General features: G+C 47.4%; 1 protein-coding gene across 3 annotated transcripts in view; it reads left to right on the forward strand.

Annotated features, from left to right (window-relative positions):
- The first annotated feature begins 385 nt into the window (after window positions 1–385).
- Window positions 386–19341, forward strand: part of GRAP (GRB2 related adaptor protein) — a 34795-nt gene continuing 15839 nt past the window's right edge. The window contains exons 1-4 of one of the 3 annotated variants that reach the window (XM_081840072.1): window positions 386–516; window positions 4555–4635; window positions 9583–9680; window positions 13234–13356. In XM_081840072.1, the coding sequence (XP_081696198.1) occupies window positions 439–516; window positions 4555–4635; window positions 9583–9680; window positions 13234–13356 (380 nt within the window). In that variant the 5' untranslated portion in view covers window positions 386–438. Of the gene's footprint in view, window positions 517–2388; window positions 2516–4554; window positions 4636–9582; window positions 9681–13233; window positions 13357–19341 lie in introns of those variants that run through there. The other 2 variants (XM_081840073.1, XM_081840074.1) reach the window with 2 other exon arrangements.

Raw genomic sequence — 19341 nt, forward strand, 5'->3', positions numbered from 1 at the left:
AGAGCACAAGAGCAGAGATCAACAAAGAAGTTGGCAGCCCTACTCCCACTGGGGAAAGAGGAGGAAATCCCCCTTGGGACACAAGGCAAGGGGTCACTCTTTGCAGCTGTCATTTCCTGGTCCCATCTCTCCGTCCCACAACTACACCCTCAAAGGCAACCTTATTCAAATACATTTCCTGTCTCATTTCACACATGGTTTCCCCCCCTTCCTTTAATCTTCTTCTCTCACTTAACCAACGCCAGGGCCTGCCCTAAGAGACAGAAAGCAAAACTCTGGGGTGTTTGTGAGCTGATGAGACAGAAGAAAGCTGGACCCGCAGCTTCTCAAAATACATATATTCATCTATCTGCCGCCACCTCCCACCGGTTGCTGGATTAGCAGGGGAGGTATATTTTTCGAGGCCCCTCCTGGCTTGGAGGAGGACCCAGAGCGAAGATGGAGGCTGTGGCCTTGTACAACTTCCAGGCTGATGAGAAGGACGAATTGCCATTTAAGAAGGGCGACACCCTGAAGGTATTCTTGCTGTAATGTGATGATGATGACGATGATGATGTTGATGATGATCACCAAGTTTGCCATCTGGAGAGGGATCTGTGAGAGCTGGGAAGACTCGCTTCTTTGTATGTCGAAATTAAAAAATAGTCCAGTAGCACCTTAGAGACCAGCTAAGTTTGTTCTAGGTATATACCTAGAACAAGTGTTCTAGGTGTGCATGCACACAAAGGATTGTACCTAGAACAAACTCAGTTGGTGTCTAAGGTCCTACTGGACTATTTTTTAAAAAATAATTTTGACTGCCTCAGACCAACACGTCTACCTACCTGAATCTAGATTCTTTGTATGTGTATTGAAAATTAAGATATACCATATTTTTCCGTGTATAAGACTAGGTCCCCCCCCAAAAAAAAATAATGTCAAAAATTAGGGGGCATCTTATACACGGATACATCTCCCCACCCCCCATTTTCTTAAATCTGAGTCCCCAGAAATAGGGGGCGTCTTATACATGGGGACATCTTATAGACGAGAAAATACGGTAATTAATGATAGCTACATTCATATAATTTTATGCTATATTATGATGATTATTACTATTATGATTATTATTGGTGTTATTTTTTTATGTGTCCTGTCTCTCTATTCCTTTCTTCTTCTTCTTCTTCTTCTTCTTCTTCTTCTTCATCATCATCATCATCATCATTTTTCTTCTCTTTCCCTCCTTCTTTTCTTGTTTTCCTCTCCTCCCTCTCTTGTCTTTTTGGTTCTATTTGTTTTAGATACTATTTTATTCTATTGTGAAAACTTTAATGAACATCTTTGGACAGCCAAGTTTACCACCCGGGAAAATTATGCACTTGGACCAAATCTACATACAGTATTGTTGTGGGGGGTTATTTTTGGTGGGGGGATGTGTCTGTCTAGATGATGCCCTGAGCCTCTTCCAATTGTTGGGATCCTGAATCCCAGTCTAAGAGAGGAGGTTGCCATCCTGGTCAGGCAAGTTTCATGGTAAGGCAATGACTTTCGCTGGCCACTCAAGTGTCCTCATCAACATCTCAAAAGAATGATACCATCTCGGGACTATTTAATTGCTCATCGTCTAACATTGTGTATGCCATAAAATGCCAACAGTGTCCTTCAGCTCTCTATATTGGACAAACAGGCCAGACCTTACGCCAAAGAATAAACGGACATAAATCGGACATCAGGAATCACAAGACAGAGAAACCAGTAGGAGAACATTTCAATCTCCCAGGACATTCTATACAAGATCTCAAAGTAGCTGTTTTACTACAAAGGAATTTCAGAAATAGACTGGAAAGAGAAGCTGCTGAATTACAACTTATCACCAAACTCAAAACCATGGAGAAACCTGGTCTGAACAAAGACCTTGGATTCTTATCTCATTATACATGACAAAGCCATTTTTCACCTTTTCACCCCTTGCTTTTTCCTGTAAGACCTATTGCAGTCGTTAAGAGTCGTCAACAGGCTCATCACAGCTATCTGCCAATCACCCATTCCCACCACCCTTCTGAGTAATACCCCTCCCCACCTTCTCACTATATAGAAGGGTCTGGAAACTTCTGTTTCAGTGTATCTGAAGAAGTGTGCATGCACACGAAAGCTCATACCAAGAACTGACTTAGTTGGTCTTTAAGGTGCTACTGGAAGGAATTTGTTTTGTTTTGACTATGGCAGACCAACACGGCTACCTATCTGTAACTCAAAAGAATGAGTTGGGTTGCAAGTCCTATATCTAAGTGCCGGTGCCCCGCCAATAAGTTCAGTTGCAGTGTTAATGCTGTGATCATCTTATGCTCAGGTTGTATATACAGTGGTACCTTTGTTCTTGAACATAATCTGTTCCGGGAGTCCGTTCGACTTGTTCATCCAGGGAGACAGGCAGACTTCAGGCTTGCAGGATCTGCTTGGGGTTTTACCATAATCCTGAGATCCACCACTTGGAGTCAGGCACAGTTAGGTCTGATGAGGCCCTAAGCTCCTGAAGGTAATGGGGCTCTTTATATGTCCAGCTTTCCTTTGTCAACAACAAATTGTCACTGCCTTTCATGTTGAATATATGCTATATGGTAATTTATGGACCTAAAGCCATTTGCACATGTTGCCCTGCAAGCAGTCCATGCAGAATGTAGGCACCCTATATATAAAAAGGTAAAGGTAAAGGTACCCCTGCCTGTACGGGCCAGTCGTGTCCGACTCTAGGGTTGCACGCTCATCTCGCTCAAGAGGCCAGGAGCCAGTGCTGTCCATAGACACTTCCGGGTCACGTGGCCAGCGTGACTAAGCGGCATCTGGCGAGCCAGCACCAGCGCCGCACACGGAAACGCCGTTTACCTTCCCGCTATAAAGCGGTACCTATTTATCTACTTGCACTTAGAGGTGCTTTCGTACTGCTAGGTGGGCAGGAGCTGGGACCGAACGACGGGAGCTCACCCCGCCGCGGGGATTCGAACCGCCGACCTTGCGATCAGCAAGTCCTAGGTGCTGAGGTTTTACCCACAGCGCCACCCGCATTTCTATATATAGAAAGGAGCAAACCAGTGATATTTTAGGGAGCAGGCTAGCAGGCGGGGGCCATTACTTCCATCAGAGGAGCCTACACAACACAAAACACTGTTGCTGTATGTTTTATTTTATTTGTTTTATATCTTATATTTTGGAAATGTACATCCAGGTGGTGTTTTTTTCCTTTAATTTTTTTTGGGGCCCCCAAGAGAGTGGGGCCCTAAGCTATAGCTTGTTTAGCTTATACATAAATCCAGCACTGGCAAAGCTAAAGGACCTGGTGTCTCTGAGCAACTGCTGAGCTGCACAGCCTGGGGTTTGCTTTAGGTGTTCAGCTGAGCTTTCACTGAACTCACCATCCTTTCACACCAACATCTATTTCTGGCTACCCAGAGGTTTCTTCGTTTTAGCAGTCTAACGAGGACAAGGCAGTGGGGCTCCATTGAACCACTGAAATTCACAGGTTTAAATGAGCCCTGCCCATTCATTTCAGTGGGCCTTCTTGGAGTAGAGCTTACCTTGACACAACTCGCAGGCTTGAACACACCAGTGCAATTTCACTGTGCTACAATTCCCAGGCTGGGTCAAGTCTCAGTCCCTCTTTCCCAGGGAACTCTGGGAATGGTAGCTCTGTGAAGGGAACAGGGGTCTCCTAACAACGACTCTCAGCACCCTGAACAAACTATTGTTCCCAGGAAAGGCTGAGATGAGAGAGAGAGAGAGAGAGAGAGAGAGAGAGAGAGAGAGAGAGGGACTGGCCCATGCTCAAACACTGGACATAATGGCTGAGAGAGGATTTGCACTCACATCTCGCTAGTCCTACTCGTCGTCTTCTTTTTAAAGAGTATATTTATACCACATTCTTCCAGTCACAGGTTACTCAGAGTGGCTTGCCAATCTGTCAGTTTCATTTCCTCACACCAGGCGCACATTTTTCCTGTCGTATATATTTGCGCGTGCAGCTTTGCCCAGTCGATGTCTTGCTAGAGTTTCCAGCACCCTTCACAAACTGCAGCTCCCAAGATTCTTTGTGGAGGCGTGTGCTTTAAATGTGCCTCAAAAGTTTAAATGTATGTTGCATATTCAGCCCCATATTGGTGTAGCGGTTAGACCTGCAGGGAGAGCAGGGTTCAAATCCTCACTCAGAAACAAAGCACCACTGGATGTAAAGGGTAAAGGGACCCCTGACCATTAGGTCCAGTCGTGGACGACTCTGGGGTTGCGGCGCTCATCTCGCTTTATTGGCCGAGGGAGCCGGCGTACAGCTTCTGGGTCATGTGGCCAGCATGACTAAGCCGCTTCTGGCAAACCAGAGCAGCGCACGGAAATGCCGTTTACCTTCCCGCCAGAGCGGTACCTATTTATCTACTTGCACTTTTGACGTGCTTTCGAGCTGCTAGGTTGGCAGGAGCAGGGACTGAGCAATGGGAGCTCACCCCGTCACGGGGATTCGAACTGCAGATCTTCTGATCGGCAAGTCCTAGGCTCTGTGGTTTGGGGGCAAATCATTCTCTCTCTCAGCCCTATCCCGCCTCACAGGGTTGTTGTGACGATGAAATGGCCACCTTGAAGGAAAGTTGGGCTATCGCTGCCAAGAAGGATGTAAGTAAATAGAGACTGAAAGAGACTTTGACAAGAGTTAGGGAGCAACAATAGCAGAGGGGCAGAGCTTTGTGTATAAAAAAGTCACAGTTTGAATTTGTGGCATCTCCAGGATCAGATAAGAAAAGGTTATGGGATGTCAAGTTAGCGAAAATGTATAAAGTTAGTAATAAATGTTGGAAATGTAAAGAAAAAGAGAGGACATTTTATCACATATGGTGGGAATGTAAAAAGGTGAAATGCTTCTGGGAGTTGATATATAATGAGATGAAAAAATGTTGAAATATACATTCATAAAGAAACCAGAAGCATTTTTACTGGGCATTGTGGGGAGTGATATAAATAGAAAGGAATGTAAGCTCTTCTTATATGCAAGAACAGCAGCAAGAATATTACTGGCCCAAAAATGGAAGCAAGAAGAATTACCGACGATTGAAGAATGGAGGATGAAGTTAATGGACTATGCAGAACTAGATAAACTAACAGGAAGGATTCGAAACCAGCGGGACCAGAAATTCACGGAAGACTGGAGTAAATTTACAGATTATTTGAAAAGTATTTGTGAAGATCAGATGACGTTTGTAGGTTTGCAAGAAGTTTTGTGAGGAGTATTATTGGAAGTATTGCAAAAATGGAGAAGGGGAAGGATGATTTGTTAAGAGATGTAAAGGCAGTATAAAGTTAAGAAATGCATAAGAAGTGGTTAAAACGGTGGATCATCAGAGGTGCTGATGGAAGTCTAAAAATATTGTATAAGTGATAAGTTTTGTGGTACATTTTATAATTTATGTGTGTGTGTGTGTGTGTGTGTGTGTGTGTGTGTGTGTGTATATATATGCAGGTTTTGGTGTCCTCGGGTGTCTTCCCGTGTAAAAGTTGGGGTGTCTAGGCGACGTTTCGACGAGGTCTCACTCGTCATCTTCAGGCTGGTGCTTTCGGCTTCTTGTTACTGGAACAGAGCAGGATCTCAGTGTTTGAGTTCCTATAAATACTGTAGAGGGGGTGTGGTGTATAGCCTCCAATGTTCTGGGCAGAGAGGAAGTTCCCAGGCTAGTGTGCCTTTTCTTCTTTTGTTCCTTAATTACTTGAGAGATATCTTGAGTGATTTCTTGAGTGATATCCTGAGTACCACTTAGGTGGGTCATTAGGTGTGGATTAGTTGTTAAAGTCTTTGTGTCTTGACCTCTTGAACTTTGTGAAGAGTTTTCCTGAGAAGATGGCTGTACTGTACTTAGTTGTGCTCTGGCTTGGCTTCGTGTATAGGGGCGAGCTGTGGTTTTGTGGCTTGTGTCAGCCAGATCTGTGTAGGGATTGCAGGGGGGTGCAGCATCCGGAGGTGCCACCATGGATTGGCTACTGGATGGTGTCTGTAATTCATCTGTGGAGAGGGTCTGGGTTTGGGTCTGGTGTGGTTGATTGGTGTTGGCGTTCTGTGTGCCTCTGGATCTGGTGTCAGTTTTTGTGGGGAGGGCACCCGAGGACACCAAAACCTGCATTCCTGTACCCATGAAAATCTACGAAAGCATATATATATATATATATATATATATATCTGGAAAAGGTTATGGGAAACGGTTTTCTCTGCCTGAGGCCCTGAATTGCTACTGCCAGTCAGAGTTGACACTACAACCCTAGATGGACAAACAAGGCTACTAGAGATGGAGGAGAAACCTGATTCCGTTCACTTTTTAAAGTGAATTTCTTTATTTTGTACTTTCCGGGCAAAATGCAGAAATTGAAGCACAGCCATCCTTCAAAATTCACGCTTCTCCGAATTTCGCAGTGCCGTTCTCCAGCCAAGTCACGAGTGCAAAACTGCACATACGTTAGTGATGGTAACATACAGAAATGCATCATATTAGGGGAAATGGATGGGGAGGGGAATATTCATATAAGCTATCATCTTCATTTCTCAGCTTGCAGTCAACAGACCTTTTAAATGTTTTATAACACTTTTAAAATGACGACCATGAAATTCACATCAATGCAACTGAGAAACGCAACATTTATATAGCAGGCAATTCATAAGCGGTTTAAGACAGATGGCCATGTTTTTTTTAAATTGCCACTTCCTCTGTCTGTCAAACCCACATGAAAAAATGTGCCGGTAATTTTTTATGAGGATATTGAACACCCACACCCACAAATTACTGCAGAAATTTAAAGAAATGAATTTACAATCGGAAAAATTGAGAACCGTGGAGAACTGAAATTGATGGATTGGTTCATCGATGCTTGCCACCATAGGGGCTAAATCACTGAGGCCCTGGATGCCCGAGCACCCACAAAATTCCCCATGAAGAGGCTGGTCACCCACAAATTTCGGTGCATGGCACCCACGGCCCCGAGCGCCCACAGTTGTGGGGCCAAGCTTGCACTCCTGCCTGCTATGATGGCTAGATTCTACATCAGCCAACAGTGGCCTTTGAATGCTTAACATGAGTCAACAGTGAGATGCAGCAGCAAAAAGAGCTAATGCTATTCTAGGCTGCATCAACAGACGTCCAGATCAAGGGAAGTTATAGTAGCACTGTATTGTGCCTTGGTAAGACCACACCTAAGGGGTGTGGGTGGCGCTGTGGGTTAAACCACAGAGCCTGGGACTTGCCGATCAGAAGGTCAGCGGTTCGAATCCCTGCAACGGGGTGAGCTCCCGTTGCTCGGTCCCTGCTCCTGCCAACCTAGCAGTTCGAAAACACGTCAAAGTGCAAGTAGATAAATAGGTACCACTCTGGCGGCAAGGTAAACAGCGTTTCTGTGCGCTGCTCTGGTTCGCCAGAAGTGGCTTAGTCATGCTGACCACGTGACCTGGAAGCTGTACGCCGGCTCCCTCGGCCAATAAAGCAAGATGAGCGCCGCAACCCCAGAGTCGTCCGCAACTGGACCTAATGGTCAGGGGTCCCTTTACCTTTAAGACCACACCTAGAATACTTTGTCCAATTCTGGATGCCACAATTTTAGAAGGCTATTGACAAGCTGGAATGTGTGCAGAGGAGGGCAACCCAAGATGATCAAGGGTCTGGAAACTAAGCCTTATGAGAAGTGCTTGAAGGAGCTGGGTATGTTTAGCCTGGAAAAGAGGAGACTGAGAGGAGATGGCCATCTTCAAATACCTGAAGGGCTGTCACGTGGAAGAAGGAACAAGCTTCTTTTCTCCTACTCCAGAGGGTAGGACTCAAACTAATAGCTTCAACCTTTCCATGGAGGCCCAGGTTGCAGCCACAGCAAAGGTGGCATTTTTCCATCTCCGCCGTATTAAGCAGTTGGTCACTCACCTTTCTCGCCCTGATCTGGCCACTGTGATCCACGGGACGGTCACCTCCAGGCTTGATTATTGTAATTCGCTCTACGCGGGGCTGCCCTTGAAGCTGATCCAGGAACTCCAGCGGGTGCCGCAGTTTAAGAAGGATGTTGACAAGTTGCAACGGGTGCAGAGGAGGGCGACCAAAATGATCAAGGGTCTGGAAACTAAGCCTGATGAGGAACGGTTGAAGGAGCTGGGTATGTTTAGCCTGGAAAAGAGGAGACCGAGAGGAGATATGAGAGCCATCTTCAAACATCTCAAGGACGATGGAGCAAGCTTATTTTCTCCCTCTCTGAAGAGTACGACTCGAATCAATGGCTTCAAGTTACAAGAGAGAAGATTCTGATTAAACTTCAGGAAGAACTTAGAGCTTTTGAGTAGCAAAACCATCTCCCTCAGGAGGTTGTGGACTCTCTTTCCTTGGAGGGGTTTTTGAGGAGCGCTTGGGTGGCCATCTATCATGGATGTTTTAGCTGAGATTCCTGGGTTGGACTAGATGACCCTCGGGTCCCTTCTAGCTCTACAGCCCAAATGTTCTCACGGCCCTGATGGCTCCTTCCTGCTTTGCATCAACTTGCCTGCAGCCCACTCTGCTCTGCTGGTCACCCGGGGAATTCTTTCGGTGCCGAGAGAGTCCCCCAGAGAAATCTCAGTTCCTGTTTTCGCAGCTGAGAACCGCTTTTCACAATAATGTGGGGAGGGGTGAGTGAGTGGGGGGAATCAGCCAGAAAAGCAAATGGGGCACCTGATGTTTCAAGGGTGCAGGTTAGGCGTATATGTATACATAAACTACTCAGGTTCTCCAGTTCTAAAGAAAGAGCCCAAATGCTGTCCTACAGAGGGGCAGTGTGGTGTAGTGGTTAGGGTGGTAGAACAGGGTTGAAATCCCCACTCAGCTAGGTTGCATGCTGGGTGACTTAGACTGTGAGGGGAGAGAGACTTTGTGCAGGCCATCAAGGATAGCTCAGTCAGTATATATGATGCAAACTACTAATAATTATAAATAGCTTTATGAATATGAAATTAAGTGTTATAACCTGTACAATGCAATTGTAGTTAATACAATGCATTTTTTAAATATACAGTGGTGCCTCGCAAGACGAAATTAATCCGTTCCGCGAGTCTCTTCGTCTAGCGGTTTTTTCGTCTTGCGAAGCAAGCACATTGACAGCTTAGCGGATTAGCGCTATTAGCGGTTTAGCGGCTTTTAGCGGATCAGCTGTTAAGCGGCTTAGCGGCTTAGGAAAAGGGGGGGAGGGGGAAAAACCCGCAGGAACTCGCAAGACATTTCGTCTTGCGAAGCAAGCCCATAGGGAAATTCGTTTTGCGAAGCGCCTCCAAAACGGAAAACCCTTTCGTCTAGCGGGTTTTCCGTCTTGCGAGGCGTTCGTCTTGCAGGGCACCACTGTAATATCAATATCACCATAGTAGTCCACACTGTTTATTGGGACAGCAGACCTTTGTACCCTGTTACACTTAGTGAGTGTGAAAGACGGTATTTCTTTCTTTCAGTATAATTTTTTGGGGGGCCCCCAAGAGAGTGGGACCCTAAGCTATAGCTTGTTTAGCTTATACGTACCAGTAAATCCAGCACTGCCTTCAAGCTAACAGCTGCTCCTTTTTCACTCTTTTGGATTCCACAGATCCTGAACATGGAAGATGACCTGAACTGGTACAAAGCAGAACTCTTTGGCACTGAAGGATTCATCCCCAAAAACTACATCAAAATGAAACCTCACCCGTAAGCAGCACCAGCTTGTTCCTTTCCTTGATTTGTTTAAAAGCCTTTATGGATCGCTTAGTCTTTTAAAAGTACGGTAACCTTGCCAGGAAAACAAACCCAGATGTCTTTCCTCCTGGGAAGCCCTGAACTCAGCACAGCTTAACCCAGACCAGCCCTGTCCCAGTGGCCCAAAGGCTGCTGCGCATTTAACAACAGCCAGACACACCAATACCATCCAACTGGTGAAGATTGAGAAGATTTAAGGTGGGGGTGGGGAAGTTATGGACCCTCCAGACATTGCTGGACTCCCAGTTCCTATTGGCCCCATCCTGCATGGCCGATACTCAGGGATGGTGGGAGTTGTAGCCCAGCAACAAAATCTGGCGGGCCACAGGGTTTTGCCCTGAACATTGCCCCATCGCATTTGACAATTGCATTTTGCACCTGCCACAAGTGTTCTTCTTTCACGAATCCACAATAAATCAGCACTTGGAAGGGGGGAAGAAGGCAGGGCAATGAATGAACAAGATGCAAAACACATTAGCTTGTGGGTGGACGTTGTATTTCTCTGGAACAAACAAGTAAGCAAATGCATTCACACTGGATAAATTTTCTCCCCCCCCCCCATCCCATCCTACACTAGTTTCCAAGGACACCTTGCTTAAAGTTACAGATTGCCTAGTGTAGATACAGCCTTGGCATTTGTTGTTGCTGTTGTTGTTTAGTCGTTTAGTTGTGTCCGACTCTTCGTGACCCCATGGACCAGAGCTCACCAGGCACTCCTGTCTTCCACTGCCTCCCACAGTTTGGTCAAACTCATGATAGTAGCTTCGAGAACATTGTCCAACCATCTCGTCCTCTGTCGTCCCCTTCTCCTTGTGCCCTCCATCTTTCCCAACATCAGGGTCTTTTCCGGGGAGTCTTCTCTTCTCATGAGGAGGCCAAAGTACTGGAGCCTCAGCTTCAGGATCTGTCCTTCCAGTGAGCATTCAGGGCTGATTTCCTTCAGAATGGACAGGTTTGATCTTCTTGCAGTCCATGGGACTCTCAAGAGTCTCCTCCAGCACCAGAATTCAAAAGCATCAATTCTTTGGCAATCAGCCTTCTTTATGGTCCAGCTTTCACTTCCATACATCACTACTGGGAAAACCATAGCTTTAACTATACAGACCTTTGTCGGCAAGGTGATGTCTCTGCTTTTTAAGATGCTGTCTAGGTTTGCCATCGCCTTTCTCCCAAGCAGCAGGTGTCTTTTAATTTCGTGGCTGCTGTCACCATCTGCAGTGATCATGGAGCCCAAGAAAGTAAAATCTCTCACTGCCTCCATTTCTTCCCCTTCTATTTGCCTTGGCATTTACTTTATGGTGATTGATTTTATTTCGAAACAAACAAAAAGTTGGTACATTTCACTTCTGTGCCCCGGCTCCTGGATTTCAGAAGATCAGACTCTTGGTTGAAAGCCCCAGAGCAGACCAGAACTGAGTGTGTTGCTTCGCTGCAATTATTGTGGTGGTGGTTGTTTCCCAATCAGTTGGCAATCCTAACGGCCAGTTCAGGGACTCACAATGACAACCACCCACAGCCACAACAATAAGGTCAACCCCTAGCCATGCCCTCCTTAAGAGAGTCCAAAAATACAGGTAATTGCTTGGGTCTGTTATTGATTTTATCTTACCCCATTTCTATCCCACCCTTCCTCTCAAAGGGTGATGACTAGTGTTCTTCCCAATCTCCTCTGTAAAGAAAACCAGATCTAGGGTGCAACCCACAGTATGTGTTGGGTCCTCAGTGTATTGCAACGGCCCCATGGTTGTCCTGGTGGCCAGATTTTTCTATGAAGCCATGAGGTCCTGAGCCGGCCCAGACAAGGCAACATCGACACGGATTTTGAGGTGCCCCAGAACTAAGTGTCCTGGGATTCCCTGACACCGCACCAGAGACCGCTTCCACCAGCTCAGTCAGGGAGGTGGTTGGAGGGCAGGCTTGGAGGTACACTAACGCAATTGCTGTTCTGTCTCTGCCCCCCCCCCAACACCAAGGCCAAACCCTTGCGTCTCACTTCCAGGTGAACTAGCATATGATTCCCAGGTCACTGGGTAAAAACTATGCAGCCTTACTGCAATCCTAAGAATTTTACTCAGAAGCAAGTCCCACAGCACCAGCTATGGCTGTCGAGACCAATACAGGAGAGACATGTTTTGTTGCATCTGGGGCAGGTGAAGGTGTCCGGTTGTACTCTCTGCGCTCCTCCCAGCGGTCATTCCTCCTGTGGTCACTGCTGTGGGTGCACGGCCTGTCGGTCTCCAGGGATTCCCGCACAGCGGGTTGATGCTGCCAACAGGGCCATCTTACCCATAGAGGCTAGTGGCGCAGGGCACCAGGGCGCCAAGTTCTGGAGGGCACCAGGGAAGAGGTGGAGGCTGGACGTGGCACCTCGTGGCATCAGCTCGCTGCCCTCACCTGCCTCTGCCATGCCATGAAGCAGCGCTGCACCCAGAGCCTCCGTCTGCCATGCCCACCGTGGCATGGAGCAGCCAGCTGAGCAGGAGGCACCTCGTCCAGCCTCTGCCTCTCCCCCGCCAGGGGAGCCACTTTCTAGCCACTGCCCAGCAGCGCTGCCCTCCCTAAAAAATCTCTGGGAAAGGGGGGGCGTGCCAGAGGGAGCTTTGCACCATGGCGCCGGGTACGCTTAAGACGGCCCTGGTTGCCAACCTGTCATATTTCCAGACGTCTTTGTAACGCAGAGTCGGTCTACCAGCAGGCCCAGTGCCTGAAGCCAGCGACCCATGGAGCACTTCCTTGGAGATCCCGTTCTTCACATTATTCCAAAGACAGCTTGGCTTGCAATATTCCGCTCTGCCTCCTGCTTGTCCCCCATCCCTTTCTGTTACTGGAGATTACGGATTCAAACTAGGAGAGTTTGTCCATGGCCTTGACACTGTGGCAGCTGATGTCAGAGCTCCTGATGCGGGGGGAAATAATGGTCTCAACTCTTTGGCCCTCTACTCTATGCGGCCTAGAACCCACGTACCTACGGGGACCTCCTCTCCTGGTATGCCCTGCAGAGGACCTTAACATCCACAAATGGCAACATTTTGGAGGTCCCAAGTCGCAAGGTTGTTAGATTGGTCTCAACTAGGGCCAGGGCCTTTTCAGTACTGGCCCCGACTTGGTGGAACACTCTGTCACAAGAGACCAGGGCCCTGCGGGACCTGACATCTTTCTGCAGGGCCCGCAAGACAGAGCTGTTCCGTCTGGCCTTTGGTTTGGACTCAGTCTGACCCTTATGTTTCCCTCCCCTTATGGTCTTGATTTATCAGCTACTTTTAAAATGAGGCTGCATTTTAAACTGCATTTTAACCTGTATTTTAAATTGGTTTTCTTTTTCCCCTATTTATTTATTATTTATTATTATATCCCCTATTTACTGTGATTTTATTGGTGTTAGCTGCCTTGAGCCTGGCTCTGACCGGGGATGGCGGGGTATAAATAAATTTTTTTTAAATTATTATTTATTATTACTCTTGCCAGCCTATCACCAATCACCTCTTTTCTTGGCTCTCTCTCCCAGGTGGTATTCCGGAAAGCTGTCCAGGCAAGCAGCTGAGGACGTTCTCTTGAAACGTAATTTCCAGGGAGCTTTCCTTATCCGGGAAAGTGAGAGCAGCCCGGGGGATTTCTCCATCTCAGTGAAGTAAGTCAAATCCCGAGGTGCGGCAGATAACAGGCTTTTTGTGTGTGGTTTGGAAGCTGCCTGTTTTGTTTGTCTTTTCTTGTTCTCAGTAGTTATGGTGTGTGTGTGTTCCCCCGCCCCATTGATTTAAATTTTTTCTATTGTAACATTTATACCACTGCCCACCTTGAGCCCCAAAAGCTGCCAGGGTAGCTTACAAAGCCTCTTCCGCCCTGCAGAGGAGGTGGGATTGCGGGCTTTACGGCCCCACCATGTGTGCAGGGCTGCAGCCCAGCCCCTGCACGATTGGGGAATCCCCGACCGCTAATCAGCTGATCAGCTAATCAGCTAATCAGCTGGCTGTGTGGGCGTGGCCTGCCCAATTTAAACGCAGGTGCGGCCGGGGATCTCCCTCTTTTGCCGCCTGCCAGGTGTTCCTGCTTTTCCCACCGTCCCACCCTTTAAGGTTTTCATTCCTTGACCTTGCTATGGACCTTGGTTGGTCGCCGTTGAGGGACCTGGTAGGAATTTTTCCACTTGGCAAATTGGCACCAGCCACTTGGTTTTCGCCTGCCTCGTAGCAAATTGTCACAACTTTCTTGGTATTGGCGGTTAGGCATTGGTATTGTTCTGTAGATGGAAGAGGGGAGGTAGCGCCATCACCTGCCCCGCATATTGAAGGGTAGTCCGTTAAAGGATTCCGGGGGGCGTGGCCCTGTCCGAAGCCTAGGGAGGTGAGGGCCTACGGCACGCCCCCTAGCGGTGACCCCGGGGGAGTTCCTAGTTGATGTGCATCAGCAGGACTCCCCCTACTGGTGGTTAACCCTTCCCGGACTTCAAGCAGATGGGCTGGAGTTGGAAATAGTCGGTGAGGACCAATGCCTAAGCCAATACCGCTCATCACCTGTAACCAATAAAGTTGTGGCCTTTTTTAGCCCATTGACCTTAATAATTGTGTCGTGTGTCTTTATTTCCACTCGACAGGAACTCATCACTCAAAAATCAGTACTAATACGGCTCACAATCTGAAACAGACATGGCACACAAGGAAAAATGTGTGGGCGGGAGGAGGGGAAAGCAAGCTCAAACTCAGGCTACGGTTCTTAAAAGTTACAGCTGATGTCAGGAGTGGTTCTGGTTGAAGAGCAATCCCTTCTCCATAGCATTCATCCCTCCCTTCCACCACCCCAGATCAGATCCAGGACATTATCCACCCCAGGAGAGCAGGACAAGTCCGGCCGCACACTGGTTCCCTCAAACAGATGACTTGCTGACCATATGCTGCCTTGGGAGAGCTTTCCCCAAAAGATAACTCAGGCATCATCCAAATAAGTAAATGCAAACTGCAAAAATGGTACCATTACAGTATAGAAAATGTGCATCAGCTGTTGCAGATGAGGGTCCTGAGCATGCAGAACCAGAGTCCAGCAAGGGCAGAAACGTCTGTGAAATTAAAGGGGAGGACTTCATTTCTCCCTAATATTCTTTCTCCAGTTGTGGTCTAAATCACTGAGCCTCTTGGGCTTGCCGAACAGAAGGTTGGCGGTTCGAATCCCCGCAACGGCGTGAGCTCCCATTGCTCGGTCCCTGCTCCTGCCAACCTAGCAGTTCGAAAGCACGTCAAAGTGCAAGTAGATAAATAGGTACCACTCTGGTGGGAAGGTAAACGGTGTTTCCATGCACTGCTCTGGTTTCGCCAGAAGTGGATTAGTCATGCTGGCCACATGACCCGGAAAAACTGTCTGCGGAAAACGCTGGCTCCCTCGGCCTGTAGAGCAAGGTGAGCGCCGCAACCCCAGAGTCGTCCGTGACTGAACTTAACTATCAGGGATCCTTTACCTTTACCTTTTTTTAGCTTGTCATAGAATCCTAGAATTGTAGAATCGAAAGGATTCCCAAAGGCCATCTAGTCCAACCCCGTGCAATCCATGCCAGACAGTTTTCCAACCCCTGCTTTTAAAACTCCAAGGAAGGGGAGTCCACAAACTCCCAAGGGAGACCATTCCATTGTCAAACAGTTCTTACCATCAGAAAGTTTACTCAGAACCTCTTTTCTTGTAACTTGAAGCCATGGGTTCGAATCCAGAGCAGGAGAAAGCAACCTTCCTCCATCTTCTGTATGACAGCCCTATATATATAGATATATAGGCTCTCTCCTCTCCTCTTTTCCAGGCTAAACAAACCCAGCTCTCTCAACTGTTCCTCTTAAGGCAGGCACAGGCAAACTCAGCCCTCCAGCTGTTTTGGGATTACTAACAGGACCTAGCTAACAGGACCAGTGGTCAGGGATGATGGGAGTTGTAGTCCCAAAACAGCTGGAGGGCCGAGTTTGCCTATACCTGCCTTAAGGCTTTGCTTCCAGACCCTTGTTGTGTAGACTGAGAGTTGTTCGTATCTGAGAGCACCAGAGGGCGCTCTCAATGCACCACAAATAATCCAAGCGGCTTTTCAAATGATAAGCTGTATCTCTTGGCTGCCTTAAGGTTCATGCAAATCATCTGGACGGCCAGACTGTTCCCAAACACCTGCTGATCTTTTCTAGAGCTATATTTAGTTGCCTCCTTTCTGCCATACTGGGTGGTCTTTTTGGGGGGGTGGAGGGCATTTCGCATAATGATGGACTATGTCCCTGCAGGGATGGAGCCACAGGAACACCAAGGGCTCAACCACGCTTAATTATTCTAGGCACAGATCCACACTTTCCTGGTCCTTTTCTGAGCGCTTTCATTTCCCCCTGCTACTTCCCCAGGGAAAATCCATGCTTCAATGGCAGTTTGGGTTTTCTACGGAATTGTTTTCAGCAGCAGAGGGTGTGTTTTCATGGGGAAAGTGCCAGGGAGGGGCGCTTGGGCACAGACCTAGAAAACCAAGAGCAAAGGTAAGCGTGGACTCTTCTTGCAGTTCAGTAAGGAACGCAGGTGGCGCTGTGGGTTAAACCACAGAGCCTAGGACTTGCCGATCAGAAGGTTGGCGGTTCGAATCCCTGCGATGGGGTGAGCTCCCGTTGCTGGGTCCCTGCTCCTGCCAACCTAGCAGTTCAAAAGCACGTCGAAATGCAAGTAGATAAATAGGTACTGCTCCGGCGGGAAGGTAAACGGCGTTTCTGTGCGCTGCTCTGGTTCGCCAGAAGCGGCTTAGTCATGATGGCCACATGACCCAGAAGCTGTACGCCGGCTCCCTCGGCCAGTAAAGCGAGATGAGTGCCACAACCCCAGAGTCGTCCGCAACTGGACTTAATGGTCTGGGGTCTCTTTACCTCTTTACCTAAGATGGAGATGCACTATAAAGTGTGGGATAAACAATGAATCAACGGGGAGACATATAACCTCTGTGCAAGCAAATCTGGATGGATGTTGAAAGAAATTGTTCAGTAGCACCTTAGAGACAAACTAAGTTTGTTTTGGGTATAAGCCTTTGTGTGCATGCACACTTCTTCAGATACACTGAAACAGAAGTCACCAGACCCTTATATATAGTGGGAGGGTGGGGTGGGTGGGGTTTTTCTCAGGAGGGTAGTAGGAGATGGGTATGATAAACCTGCTAACGACTGTTAATGACTGCAATTAGTCCTACAGGAAAAAGCAAGGGATAGTATGCAGATGACCAAAAACAGCTTTAGCCTGTGTAATGAGACAAGAATCCATTATCTTTATTCAGACCAGGTCTCTGAATGGATGGATGTTGTTATTGTATAAACTTCTCACAAACAAATTGGGGCGAATGCTCAATAAAGAAGGGACAGAATTAATTGCAACCTCTGCGTAAGCTTTGTGCAACCGGTTCAGGATAAATGCTCAATATGCAGAACATGTGGAGAAGCCCAAAGTCTCTTCCTCTCTTAGCCTTAGTCAGTGGCTTTCTCCTGGGGTCTTCTTCTTCTTCTTTGGCGATCACTCGTAGCCGAGTAAGATTGTCTTCCATAAACATGGTTTAAACAATGAGTCCGTAAGTGACTGTGGAGGCCAATTCTGGATCAACACGTCCTTCCACAATGGGGGCATAGGTTTCCGGGCAGAAGTTGATCACAGTGTAGATTTGCCAAGCTTGCCTTCCTCCTTGCACGTTTCTCCCTTGTGTCCTGAGTTCGAGTGTCTTCAAAGCCCATGACACCTTTGGTAAAAGCTGTTCTCCAACTGGAGCGTTCGCAGGCCAGTGTTTCCCAGTTGTCAGTGTTCATTCTACATTTTTTTAGATTTGCCCTGAGAGAGTCTTTAAACCTCTTTTGTTGACCACCAGCATTACGCTTTCCATTTTTAAGTTTGGAATAGAGCAGTTGCTTTGGAAGACGATAATCAGGCATCTGTAAAGCTTTGTCGTTTGGCATGCAGGCGTTGGCAACGAGGAACACAGGAAGAATACTTTAGATATCCTGTACGCAGTGCTTTTTTCCCTGGGCGTACTCAAGGATGCACAGAACCAGCGCCTTTTCTTTCCAAATGTTAAAAGTGTGGCACCTTCTATAACAACTTCAGGGGGAGCAATGGCAACATTTTCTTTTTCTTTTAAAAGCGCTGGATATATGTATGGTGTTACAGATTTAAAGAGGGGAGGGAATCTCCCTGAACCCTAGAAATTAACAAATGCCAGGGTTTTGATCAGTTGGGATATGGATTAAAGAGCAGAACTGTGCCAAACAGGGAATTCCTGGGCTGGCTTATGCAAACCAGCCTGGCTGGCTGGCTGAAGAGCAAACCTGTTAGCAAGACAAAAGGTGTTGACGGGCCATTGGGGACTGTGATGTTCCCAGGGTGATGTGGCTGTATGTTTGAGGGGAGAGGGAAAGGGTTTCTGGGAAGAAGAAGCAGGAAGAAGGGGCAGTGATCCATCTTTGGAGGACGCTAGCTGCAGGCTGCTCCCTCCATGCAGGTGTAAATAGGTCTCCTGCTAAATGCAAGGCGGTTCTTTTAAAATGAGATTCGGAAGTAATACAAAACACAAGTGAGCGAGAAGGTTAAAGGTTTTATTCTAAACAGCAATAATAATAATAATAATAATAATAATAATAATAATAATAATAATAATAATAATTTATTTATACCCTGCCCATCTAGCTGGGTTTCCCCAGACACTCTGGGCAGCTTCCAACAGAATATTAAAATACAATAACCTATTAAACATTAAAAGCTTCCCTAAACAGGGCTGCCTTCAGATGTCTTCTAAAAGTCTGGTAGTTGTTTTTCTCTTTGACATCTGATGGGAGGGCGTTCCACAGGACGGGCGCCACCACCGAGAAGGCTCTTTGCCTGGTTCCCTGTAACTTGGCTTCTCACAGCGAGGGAACCGCCAGAAGGCCCTCAGCACTGGACCTCATACCAAACAAGCACTTCAATCTGCCACTTGGAAGCCCGCAAGAAGCAGAGAAGTGATTCCCCCAGGTAGCCTCAGTTTGCACGGCCCCATGGCCGATCAGTCCATGTAGGAGCTTCTCAGAAATTCTTCCCACAACCATCCGATTTATAGCTAGCCAGCCTGTGTGGCTTGCCCAACTGTGCAGATCATTCATTACTGGCTACATGCAGATCATTCACTGGCCACCCCCTCCCAATGCCTCACTTTCTCGAACATCAAAGAAGATACTCAGAGAAGGTACGCATTACTATCACTTCCTCCCAAATGACTAGTACAGGCATCCCCAAACTCGGCCCTCCAGATGTTTTGGGACTACAACTCCCAGTATCCCTAGCTGGCAGGACCAGTGGTCAAGGATGATGGGAACTGTAGTCCCAAAACATCTGGAGGGCTGAGTTTGGGGATGCCTGGACTAGTTCATTAGAGACTGCCGTTCTCATGCCATCAAAGAACTTAAACAAGAGACAGGGAGAGGGAAGGAACAGAGGCAGGAAGGGTAACCATGTCAGATCACAATATTTTTGATACATATTTGTCTTCCGGATGCATTTCCCATACAATTGGTGAACAAACCATATTTCTTAAAGCCACAACAGTCTCCGCCATTTCTTCCATTCTCCAAAGGGACACAGATCCTGGGTGGGTTCCTGGGACCCC

This window comes from Podarcis erhardii (genome assembly GCF_964252035.2).
Source record: "Podarcis erhardii genome assembly, chromosome: 14".
NCBI classification, from domain to species: domain Eukaryota; kingdom Metazoa; phylum Chordata; class Lepidosauria; order Squamata; family Lacertidae; genus Podarcis; species Podarcis erhardii.